The sequence below is a fragment of the Diabrotica virgifera genome, chromosome 2 (genome assembly GCF_917563875.1).
Source record: "Diabrotica virgifera virgifera chromosome 2, PGI_DIABVI_V3a".
Classification (NCBI taxonomy): Eukaryota; Metazoa; Arthropoda; class Insecta; order Coleoptera; family Chrysomelidae; genus Diabrotica; species Diabrotica virgifera.
Window position 1 is genome coordinate 239767281 of NC_065444.1, and position 13568 is coordinate 239780848.

Genomic DNA, 13568 nt, shown 5'->3' on the forward strand with positions numbered 1-13568 from the left:
GTCGTTTACATCAATGTCACAGTCTTTTTAAATGATTAAAACAGCAAAAGAAAGATTTTCTCCAGTATGGCTACTTATGGGTATGAATGTGAAAAAACCCTCATACACTTTACCATCATACACTTTACGTTAACTGGTCAATATGAGACAAATCTGGTATTGAATCGACACTTAAGGGGTAGTATTTGGTTTCCTTAATTTCTTTAGCAATTGTATTTAAAACATGTTTTCCCATTATTTCTATTATTTCTTCCCAGATCTTTAAAGATAAGTAAGAAGGCTTTCCAACACCGTTATGCCATACTTAGCTAAATGAGAGCTTAAAGAGGATCGTACTCTGCAAATAGCTCTAAAATGCCTAAGTAGTTCCCATTATTTTGTGAACGAAGGATCTCTGTATCACTTCTAAACGCTAATCCGAGAGAAAATAGAAACTTAACCACGGAGACTACTATTTTCAGAACGTGAATCCAGTAATCTCGTTCTTGATTAAATTAAATTTCTAAAGAGCTGTCAATTCGACCATGAAGGCGCTGCCTATCGATGAGTGTTCGCCAAGTGTTCGCCAAATATTTGCCATGTTCGTAAAAAAGTATACATGGAAAGCAGTAAACATTTCCATTTGAGGGAGAGTACGTTAGCCAATCGCTTTTAATTTTTGTTACACTGGTATATTTTAGAAATACCATAGATTGTGTAAAAAATCTTGTAATGCCCTCAAAATTTCTGTTTGATGCTGAATAACTTACATCAAGATTTTTACATTCTGAAGAACTTTTCCCAATCCAAAATTTCCAAATTTCTTCAGTTATGGTATTCCATATTCCTATGTTGTTTCCGAATTCTGGGCTCAATTTACCTTTAACTTTAATTTCCAACTTAGTATATAACTGTCATTGTATGTTTTTTCATCTTCTTCAGTCACGAAGGCTATGTTTCCCTCAGCTATTTCTATTTCATCACGTGCATTTTCATTGGTGGCAGCTTTCACTAGCTGTGGATTTGTATTGTATTGTATTTGTATTGCGCGATATTTGAATTTTTCAACTTATGTGATTTATAGTTTTTATTTAATTCTAATTATTCCTTTTTCATTTTGGGCCCTACAAGGCCCCCTTTTGGGCCGAGGCCCCTAGGCAGCTGCCTCCTTTGCCTAATGGTTAATCCGGCACTGTCTGCCAGTCTATTTGTTTTTTGTACTTGATTTCTCACTTCTTTGTCTAGGTCTCTATAGCTGGAGACCTGGATTTTAAGGTATGTATTTTATTTCCATTAGTTGCTCAATACTCATGAGAATAGAATCCCCAGAAAATTGCTGAATGCAAGAATGCAGGGAAGAAGACCTGTTGGAAGACCTAAAAAGAGATGGGAAGACGAAGTCGATGAGGATACCAGGAACTTCCTGGGAACGCGTTCATGGAAAAGAACAGCGGTAAATCGAAATGATTGGAGAAGCTTATTGAAGGAGGCCAAGGCTCGATTTGGGCTGTAGTACCATTGGATGGATGGAGTTGCTCAATAATGATGCCATCAATTTTTATTGGTAGGTACATCTGATTGGTTCTTTACTGATTACTATTGTTTTATATAGTTTTCTGAGATGAAATTGTCATATTGAATTATTTTGCTCTCATGGTAAATCTGAATCTGTGGACTAATCTTTGCAGACTCTCTTCATCTTGGACTATCAGTATTGAGTCGTCTGCATAACAGAGTATTTTTACTTCGTGTTTGTATTTAGTTAATATAATTAAAAAAGATAGCACAGTCAACAAAAAATGACAAAAATTAAAATTATTTAAATCAAAACGGGAACTGGTGTATGTTTTCAAAGACTGATAGTGTGTAAATAAATTTATTAAAATCAGCTAAGTACTTTCAGCATTTTTAATGCCATCATCAGAGCTATCCTATAAAAAGACTAAGTTGAAGAATCTTATTCATAAAAAATTATAAAGTGAAACTTACGTCTTATAGTTGTAAATACCTCAAATGAAGAGAAAACTTCGAACAATCACATTCTACTATTAAAAATTAACCCAGGGATCTAACCACGGGTCAGGGTAAAAACCCTTGAATGTATAAAATATCAAATTTAATGTGTTTTTTAAAAAATGTGATATTTTATACTATTTACTTTTATATTATTTAATGCGTTTTTTAAAAAATGTGATATTTTATACATTCAAGGGTTTTTACCCTGACCAGTGGTTAGATCCCTGGGTTAATTTTTAATAGTAGAATGTGTTTGTTCGAAGTTTTCTCTTCATTTGAGGTATTTACAACTATAAGACGTAAGTTTCACTTTACAATTTTTTATGAATAAGATTCTTCAACTTAGTCTTTTTATAGTATAGTATATAAAGTACTTAGCTGATTTTAATAAATTTATTTACACACTATCAGTCATTGAAAACATACACCAGTTCCCGTTTTGATTTATATAGAAGTGTGTACAAGTCAAACAGTCTTTTTCTATTCATAAAATTATTTAAGTCAGAAACTGAAAAAAGCGAACCCGGAATTCTAGACTGTGTGCGAGCACTTAATCCTAAATTTTGCAGCGAGTAATGAAAGGTTAAAACAGATTTTCTTATATCTCACCTGAAGACTGCTATTTGCTGTAAATACCTTTCCACAAATGGTACACAAAAATGATTTCTTTGGAATATTCTCTTTCTTTGATCGTTTTGGAGGAATACATGAACAAACAGAGGACTCACATGCATTACACTTGACATCCTGAGCGAATGCTTCATGTTTGAGCATATGAGAAGCCAGAGAACTTGTAGTAAAGAACATCTTACCACAATGTTGACACTGGAAATCTTTTTTATCACCATGAATAAGGCTGTGTCTTTTAAGATCACTTTCTTGGGTAAAAGTTTTGCTACAGGAACTGCAAGCAAAGGGACGTTCACCTAAAATAAAATACATACAATTTTAATAGGATATGCCATATTATGTTGTAACGATACGAAAAGATTTCAATTTTTTTTTAAATATCATCTTATGCAGAAAGTATTAACTTTCATTCAACCCTGTATACCATAGAGTTCTAGTGTGTTCTTTCATGTGTTTATTTACCCATCTTGATCGCAAAACGCTTATAAGATCTTGACTACGCCGTGAGAAACACTTCAGTTTTGTTTCGTTTAATATAAACAATAACTAATCTTCTATTTTGATTTCATAATGGAATTGAATCATTTGTCATTAATACGAACCTGGGAGAGATAAAATATACTTAAATGTTGAAGTTACTTAATTGCCTTGAGCATGTTTTTGTTCCACTTGTTTGAAATTGATTCCGAAAATTGCTGATCTGCATTGAGATTAAGGAAGATGCGTTTGATAACTTTTCTGTGATTGGCTGAGATGGATCAGGAGATGTAGACTGGGAGAAAAGTGTTATATTTTTTTTGGCGTTAATGATCATCGATCATATCGATAACTCATGGCTGAAGAACCTTAGGGAATGGCTTGGATGTAATAACAACGAATTATTTAGAGCTGCCAAAGAAGAATATAAACATAAGATATAGTGGAGTCAATGAAGGTGGATATGAGTTATTACCTCAGATTTCGTTGAACCTCCATCGATTTTCATAAAAATTGGTGAGTGGTTAAAGGATACCTCAAGGAACAAAGGTGACATAGTGCCAACTTGCGCTTTTTGCATTTTAGGGGTGAAATACACCCCTTTTTTTAAAATTATTTTTTAGATTTCTGAAAGTGCAGTCACTTTAAGTTTTCACTTCCTATTTCGTTGAACCTTCATCGATTTTCATGAAAATCGGTAAGTGGTTAGAGAATACCTCACGCAATAAAAGTTATATAGCATCAACTTGCGCTTTTGCATTTTAGGGGTGCAATACACCCCTACTTTTTAAATTGTAAAAAATGCAGATTTCCGCATTATGGCGCAAGTAATATCGTTTAATTAAGAAAAATAAATATTTTTTTATATTTATGTGCATGAATTACATTTTTTTTTAATTTTTCAAACCTTATAGCAACCAAAAATCCGAAAATTAACAAGTCGAAAATCACGAAAACCTTATTCTTCTATATTTCTGAAAGTGTAGTCACTGAATGTTTTCACCCACGATTTCTTTGAACCTTCATCGATTTTCATGAAAATTGTTGAGTAGTTAGAGGATACCTCAAAAACAAAAGTGATATGGCACCAAGTTGCGCTTTCTGCATTTTAGGGGTGAAATCCACCTTTTTTTTAATGATAAAAATGCAGATTTCAGCATTCTGGCTCAAGCAATCTCGTTTAATTAAGTAAAATAAATATTTTTTTACATTTATGTGCATGATTTATAATTTTTATTAATTTTTCAAACCTTATAGCAACCAAAAATCAGAAAATTAGCAAATCGACAATCACGAAAAAAATTATTCTTTTATATTTCCAAAAAGGCAGTCACTGAAGGTTTTCACCCCTAATTTCGTTGAACCTCCATCAATTTTCATGAAAATTGATAAGTAGTTAGAGGATACCTCAAGAAACAAAAATGATGTGGTACCAACTTGCGCTTTTATCCTGGGGGTGGATGTTACCCCTTCTCATGGGTGAACACTATTTTATGAAAAATAACCCCATAATTAGATAGAGGAGTAAATTCTAAGCAAACTTTCTTTTATCAAGTTTATAAATTTTTTATTTAAATAATGTTTCATAATTTAATAAAATATTGGTACAGTAAAACCTGTCAATAACGGCCGCTAAAAATAGAAAACAATTGGCCGTTATAGAAATGTGGCCGCTAATTCTAGGTTTCCTTTTCCACAAATACATAAAATATAATTGAAAATTTATTTATTTTAGTAATTAAAGCAAATCTAATTAAATATAATTCTACAAACAAACGGAACATACCTTTCATTAGATATCGCAAATCATTTTGGCTGATTTTGTCTGCATACGTATATATTATGTTTGAGGAATCCCTTTTTTTTTGCGAGACTGGATATAGGACATTTCTCAAGTATGAATTCACATTCATGGTATATCGTTGCTAATATACAGGGATAATAATCTGTGCAATGTTATGGTACAGGCTACGTTAAATATGAAGTAAATGTGGAAGATATACACTGGTTATTCAATTTCAATTTAATTTGATTGTTTTTTAATCGCTTACAATATTTAAAATAATTAAATATATAAAGTTAGGGATTTCAAAAATAAATTCAGTTCTCACTGGCAGGGTGGGAAATAATAAAGTGCCATACAATAGCATTTCATTACAATGCTCATTACAGACATTACAGGCTGCTCCGTTTGAGAAAACTCATACTCTCAAACTTTGAGAAAACACTCATTGAGTTTCGACCAACCCTGTATTAGCTAAAATTAAACGTTTTGCTAGATTAATAAGTTTTGACAATAATATATTAAAAATCACTTGAACATAAATTGATTTTCTGATGTCAAATCACTACAATTATACAGGGGGTGAATATTGCTATGAAATTTGAAAAAAAAACGTAATTATCTTTTAAACTACTTCGTATAACATCACAAAACCTGATATTTTAAGAAATAAAACATAGAGGAGAATCCAAAAATGTAAAAATATACAGGGTGTTCCATTAAACAAAAGATAATTTTGTTTCACCCTGTCAATATGGGTGGCCCTGTATATTTGGAAATGTATTTAAATTCTGATATTATCTATGCCCCAATCTCACCTAAATAAACTTTTTTCGTATCTCCTACAACAAACGACTAATTGGACTTCCCAGAACCTGTACACATACAAAATCTCCGCTATAAAATTTTTTCAAAGAAAATGTTATTGGTTTTTTTTAAATAACTCCGTTAATTTTTGAAATATGAGATTTATCCAAAAACCATTACAAAGCTAAATAAAAGGACTATAACACTGTATTAAACATAATTTTCTAAATCCTTTATTTTTTTTTTAAATACAAGGTGAAAGGGCCCCGGTTACATGGTTCTCGCAGTAAAATTTAGGTTTTAAATGTTTCTATCTCGGTTATTTTTTGTCGTAAAAAATATTAAAAAAATAAAAAGCTTAAATAAAGTTAAAACTAAAATTTTGTTCTCTACCAATTTTTAAGTATATCGAGTATTTTTGGAGTTATTATCAAAAGAAAATGAAATTCACGAAAATTTGAAAAATTCTAATTTTTTTTAATCGTATTTTTTTTTCAAAAATATGCATTTTAAACCGGTCAAAATTGTTGAAGGTATTACTTATGTTAAAATAAATAAAGTATTGAATGGGTTACTATAAATTTTAATTTTTGTGGAAATGACGTAAGTTTCATTTTTCATTCTTCCCTAAAAAAATCTGAAAGGGTCCTCTTATTTCCATCATAACTTGCTTAATTTTGATGCTATCGACTTCTTATATAGCTTTTTGATAGTTACCTTTAAGTACTTTATTAAAATGTTTAGTATCTATATTTAACAAAGTGCATCGTTTTCCTGTTATTTAAGCTTGAATACTAAGATTTGAGTACTCGCGGAAAAAAAAATATACATTCAATTGCATATAACTCACTTTGTATATGTAATAAAGGATTTTTCGAATAAGGAGCTTATTTATTTTTATATTATCTTCGATTTTGGTACAACAACTTTTTTGAAGAAACTTATGGTTTTTGAGTTATTTATGAAAAACTGCTTTAAAACATGGATTTTTTTCAGGAAAAATCAAAACTTTTTATCTTTAATAACTCAAAAACTATTGATTTATTGGAATAACTTTATATAACAAATTTTACTTATAATTTGTCCCTCTATCGATTAGTGGTATTATTTTTAATAAAATAATTTCCACCCCCGAGAAGGGGTGGCATCCCCCCAGGGCAAAAGCGCAAGTTGGCACCATGTCACCTTTGTTTCTTGAGGTATCCTCTACATACTTACCAATTTTCATGAAAATCGGTGGAGGTTCAACGAAATCGGAGGTGAAAACCTTCATTGACTCCACTAATATATAAATTTGATAAACTATATTGTTTACTTTTTATTTTTATTAATATGTGGGCTTACCCCTATTACAAAAAAATATATAATGTTAACATAAAAGTGTAAAAATCAAATCTACTAATATCACTAAAAATCCACCTTGCAATAAAAGTATGTACTAGTTTAATGCCACAATTTTTTCACCTGTGGCTAAGTACAATCCTGGCATCTGTCAGATTCATCAATAATTACATTAATAGATGCTATTCAAATAGGGATTCATTTTCTTCGAATCCTGAGAAAACCAATAGGTATTTTTGAAAAATTTAAACGCAGAATGAAAGATTACGTTATTAGCGAGGGCCGAAAGTTCCTGAGAACTTCTATAATGTCTATTTTAATAAGTTACAGGGGTGAAAAACTAAAAGAAAATTTAGTGTGATTTTTAAGTTCAAATATCTCATTCAAAATAAACTTTTCATTCTACGTTTAAATTTTTCAAAAATATTTATTGGTTTTTTTCAGGATTCGAAAAAAATGAACACAATGTCTGTGGTAATATTTTCCAAATCTATCTTTGTCTTACAACGCACTCAGTCGAATATAATGTCAGTCACACAGTGACAATCATGCAGTGACAATTTTAAATGTTTGACATGGCATCGGGAATATTTTGAATGCTGATCAATAGTTATTTATGATATAAGTGTTAAAAGTACACGTTTAAGGCACGCATGTGAAAGTTTGCAGAATGAGCGAAGCGAGTTCCACTCCCATTTTCATTCCATTTTTATATTTCTTTGACATTACATCAAAATTGCCTATACGGTCAATACAAACTGCAGTGCCATAAAAATTTTAAAGCACTAGTGCCTTAAAGTAGCATTTTTAACGCTCGTATGAAGTGCTAAAAATTGCATTTTTAACAGGGTTGTAGAAAAATAATATTAATATATAGTGTATTTGATAAATAATTGATTTAAGACGTGAACTTAATAAAAAGTTATTTATTGTGTATTATTTGTGGAAGATCCAAGCAGAGAATACAACAGGATAATTATATTCTGTGATCCAAATCCAAGTATTTTGTTGTTAAAGATGTTCAAAATTGTAAGCGTTCCATAGTAACAATATATTATTAAAAAATCACTTTAACACTTTTCCTCTTTTCTCTATTGAGTATTAGTTTTTTTTGTACATATAAATTATTACAATCACTGAATACATAGTTATCACATTTATTAACTGAATTAATAATTTGCAATTATACAAATAACAGTTATCCAAGAACATTCAAAAGCCATCTCTTTAAGTTATTGATGACATTTTCAAGTAGAATGACATTCTAGTAATGTTTACATATCCATACCAGTGTGAATTTTACTACACGTAATTTGCCGTGTAAAGACAGAAAAAGTAGGAATAGCCGTAAAATATTTGCGAATTATGTACCGATAGCCTTAAATAATTCTTGGCATATACGCTATGAGCTCGTAGGTAGAGGGGATAATTAAAAATTCGCGAGCGCCAGTAGTGACAAGTCTGTAAATTTTTACTGGAAATTTGACGATCTGCATTAAGAGTTGCATATAATTTTTACTAAATGTCTCACGAAAGTTGTTGCATTAAAGACTGCCAAAATACTGGTTACAATGTTAACTGTGTATTCGACAGATTTCCTGTCGCTAAGCATAAAGTTACATTATTTGCGAGGGCCGAAGTTCCTTAGAATAAACAAAAAGTTTCTTCTGAATGAGATATGTATTTGAAATTAAAAATCACACTAAATTTTCTCTTTTTTCACCCCTGTAACTGATTAAAATAAACAGAAATTTTCAGGGACTTTTGAACCTCTATAATAATGTAGTCTTTCATTCTGCGTTAAAATTTTTCAAATATACTTATTGGTTCTCTCAGGATTCGAAAAAAAGTAATGCATTTAAAAAGAGTTGGCCCGAAATTTTACGTTTACGCTCTTAATTAATTATTTAAGTGCAACAAATGCATAAGTTAATATTTAAGAAGTATTATACTATAATTATATTAAATTATTATACTTTTTTGCAGAATAAATTTTTTCTAATATTAACTGTCAACATTTCTAATATTAACTGTAACAACCGCGACGTTCGGAAACAATTAGCGTCTCTTTGCAAAGACAATGACGTCGACTTTGCAAAGTAACAAGACACTTACTCAACACACACACTACACATTACTCCCCTGACTTAGTGATAAGTTATACAATTACGTGGCTAAAGGTTCTAGTTCTAAACCAAAGCCAGAATCAGAGAAAAAAAAACTGTGAACATAAACTTCAAAACCATAAGCAAAATCTTAAAAATAATCATAATGAAAAAAAAATTCTGTTCTTACTGATATTAATTATTGATTACAATCCAATTACTTCTTTACGTTGTAAATATTACACGATAAGAATTAAATAATAAGTTTGAAACAATTACTTGCTTTTCCCCTATCCTCTTTAAATTTCCGGCCGAAACAGGAACACTAGTCATCCGTTAGACGGCGATACCAGCCATAGCAGCGAAACTCACAGAGGATAGGCAACACTTTTTTCTTTCCAGCGAAATTTATACTAGTAATCCGTTAGGTAGGTGGCGATACCAGCGAAGCTCGGAGCGTATACAAGACATTCTATATGGCGTCATAATTAATGACGCTCTGAAAGAATGCTCTGAGAAGCACCATACAAACAATGACACTGACATTACAAAGAATCCCCAATATTGTCATATTTCGCCGCTACTCCTGCAGGCAGGCATCGTTTTATGTAGCCCCCATACTGGCAACGCACAGAGCGAATAATAAACAAGTTTTAATTACCTTTCATATCAATTTCCCCGACTTTCACATATGTGTGTGTTTTGTGTTTTATTGGCACTGGTTTTCACAACCAACTGGCCAGTCAATTTCATAATGATTTTTTAGACTATAACTTATCACTAACTCAGGGGAGTAATGTGTAGTGTGTGTGTTGAGTAAGTGTCTTGTTACTTTGCAAAGTCGATGTCGTTGTCTTTGCAAAGAGACGCTAATTGTATACGTCTGCGGTTCCTTCGGTGAGTACCGATCCCACAAGGATAGAAACTATTTTCATTTATTAATAATTTATAATAAATGAAAAATTTCTGACCCTGGTGAGATTCGAACTCACGACCATTCGTACCTTTCGATCCAAAGGTAGGCGCTCTTACCACTGAGCCACAGAGGGGGTGTACTTTCACATATAAAAAGATGGATATGAGGATGGGGTGCAAATGCACCCTGCACCATTGTTTATGTAAGAATCTAGGCACCGTCTTCATCATCATCAGCATCACACAGCCAAATTTGTCCACTGGCGGACATAGGCCTCCTCCCTCAAGATGTCTCCACCCTTCTCTGTCCTGCGCAGCTGCAATCCAGTTTGTCGCTATTCTTTTAATGTCGTCGGTCCATCTGGTAGGTAGTCTTCCACGACTTCGCCGGTCTGCCCTTGGCCGCCACTCTAAAATCTTCTTTGTCCATCTGTTGTCTCTCTGTCTTGCGACGTGTCCTTCCACTTCAACTTCGTAATGCGTTTTATGATGTCTTCCACTCCAATTCTTCACTGTAACTCATCATTTCGTATTCTGTCTCTCAAAGTTAGGCCAAGCATGGATCTTTCCATTTTTCGTTGTGCTACTTGTAATTTTCTTATTGATGCTTTAGTCAATGTCAGTGTTTCAGCTCCATAAGTAAGCACCGAAAGTACGCACTGGTTAAATGCTTTTCCTTTTAGCTTTATTGGGATGTTTTCCTTGAACACGTCTCTTAGTTTGCCATACGCTGCCCATCCTAAAGCTATTTTTCTATAGTCCGTCTCACCTTGACTTTACAGTATAGGGAACATAGGCAATGCAGTCTTTATGAGAGTTTTTAGCGCGGTGATGCCGATTTTATCAAAAATAATTTGTAATCGAACATTAGAGAGATTAAATTAAAACTGTTTTAGAAAGGCAATCTACAATTTTAGTAATAACTATAGTATATCAAATAAAGTTAAACTCATACGAATCTTAAAATTTTAGATTGTCTCTTTCTAAAACAGTTTTAATTTAATCTCTATAATGTTCGATTACAAATTCCTTTTAATAAAATCGGCATTACCGCGCTAAAAACTCTCATAAGGACAAGGACTGCATTTCCTATGTTCCCTATACTGTAAAGTCAAGGTGGGGCCGATAGATAATTCTCATGTTTGGTTGTGTCTACTTATTTATATTTCGTGGCCCAGATAGATGTATTTGTGAACTGTTTCAATATGGCAGTTTTCTAGTTTCAATGGTACTAAACAGGGCCGTCTTAACCATATACGGCGCCGGGGTGCAAGACTCATCTTGCGCCCCCTTTTGTCATAAGATTATACAGGTACGCTAAAATTAAAACTAATTAGGTATGTTTGCTTTTATATTTTGTATTAAAAAACATGGTTTCAGTATTCAAAAAAGATCAACCTTATAACACTATACCATACTTTTTAAAGTATGTATATCAAAGTCAACTTTTCTAGCTTTTAAGTTGGCAAAAGTTTTTATTGCTTCGGTGATATCTATTTTTACTTGCTTTTCTATACTTATTAAAGCCATGTTTGTTAATCTGTTGGAAGAAAGCGTGACACCACGAAGAAGAAAGCGGGGTAGACCGCGAAGGTCATGGAATGAGAGCATCAGGAGATCAATGTATGACCGCAATTTATAAGAAGACGATGCCTTGAACAGAGAGGTTTGGCAAAGGATGACGGGAATACGGCAAGATGCTGTTAACACCGGCGCCCATATAAAAATTTCAGGGGGGGGGGGGGGTCAGACGTGAAAATGTTGCACATTATATTTTGTATACTTTGGATAACCAAATATAGTTTAAAGCACCCGAAAAGCTAGTGGGGGGCCACGGCCCCCCTGCTCATGGGTATGGGCGCCCATGGCTGTTAACAATTGAATAAATATTGTACAATTGTACCCGTAAATAGATAGATTGTTTGTTAATCTGTTTTGGTCCATTGTTGAGCTCAGATAATTTTTGATCAGTGTATGTTTAGAAAAAAACCTTTCTCCTTCAGCTATTGTTACTGGAAGTGTTAAATATATGTTTAGACATGTAGAAAGATTTGGGAAAACAGAGACTAAATTATTAGAATATATAACTGTAGGATTGTAAATAGTTTACCTGATATTTTAAATTTCCCTGTATATCATTTTTCCTTGATTATTAGTAGAAATACGAAACGAACGGCCGTCCCTTAGGGCAGCTGTGTGGGCGTATCTAGTCGTTGTGGTTATTTTCGATCGTTAAAGATCAACAAGTAGCGAAGTAGCTAGCTTGACTAATTTTTGTAGTTTTGGGTTATTGGAAGATGTCGGTATATGCTTTGAACCAATTTTAATTGAGTTGTTTCACAGGAAAAAGGAGATTAGCCTAAAAGGGTTGGTTTTAGCGTAGGGAACTAGAACGAATACAGGCAGTTGATTATAACATCACAGCGACGACAGACGTGCTCTTAGGGTTAATAAGACGTAAAAAGACGAATTAAGACGGGTATTATATTGATTAGACGCAAATTATCTATAAATACATTTCTTTTTTGTAAGAATAAGAACACGTAAGATTTTAGTCGCAATTACACAACACTTTTACATTTCGTCAATTTAATAGTATCAATAATTTAGTCATCTATTTTATTAATTAAAACTGTTAAACATCAAACGGACTTTTATTACGATTGTCTTTAAAGGAATCCCTACATAACTTAAAATATCGAGTGGAGTTGTGTCTATATTTATAAAAAATATTGGTATGACAATTCTAACTCATGAATAGATATTCACCATCTATATCAGATCTATTTCCATACGCTAGTTCTTTTTTGTAAATGTAAACATTGGTTTTTTTAAGTTTTCTTCTGAGTTTCTCCAGCTCAATATACTTTCCAAGAAAGAAAAATTATAATTATGTTCCCTCAACATTTCAAATCTTTCACTTAATTTTGCAATGGCAATGTCCAATAAGTAATAATAGAAGTTAACCCTAAAATTTTGTTTTGGGTCTAAAAAGAGGCTCGTCTGCAGCCTTTTAATTGAAATGACTTTTTCGGGGACGTGGACGAACAGCTTTAGAAAATTTAGCTTTGCAATCTAGTTCTTTAGGAACTGATACCGAGTCAATTGATATCTGCTCAAACACAGTGCCAGTGCGATTGTTGGTTAAATCTTTACTAACTTGATCAAGCATCTTAACAGCTTCCGAAATAATAATATCGCTCGTTTGCACAGTTCTGCTGATAATATTAAAATTTGCTAAAATATTGTACCATGTCAAGGCAGAGGCATTTATACAACCTTTGACAGGTTCCTCTCACTGGTAAATTTTGTCATGCTAAAATAGTTATTTATGTATCAAGGACATTAAATAGATGTTTATACCCTAAGGGCGACAAGCTTATACAAAACTTTATGTCATACCGGTTGAAGCATCAATTAAAGTTTTAATTTTATTTTATATTAATTAGAAGCAATATTGTATCGCAGCAGGTATTTAGTACCGTTGCTAGCACAGTGATGTTGGTTAGCAATTT

The 13568-nt window shown here is 32.5% G+C and overlaps 1 protein-coding gene across 1 annotated transcript in view; it reads right to left on the bottom strand.

Moving 5' to 3' along the window:
* LOC114328515 (zinc finger protein 721-like) overlaps positions 1-13568 on the bottom strand; it is a 70098-nt gene that overhangs the window by 42854 nt on the left and 13676 nt on the right. Inside the window, exon 4 of the mRNA XM_028277378.2 lies at positions 2605-2921. Coding sequence (XP_028133179.2) covers positions 2605-2921 — 317 coding nt within the window. The remainder of the gene's footprint in view (positions 1-2604; positions 2922-13568) is intronic.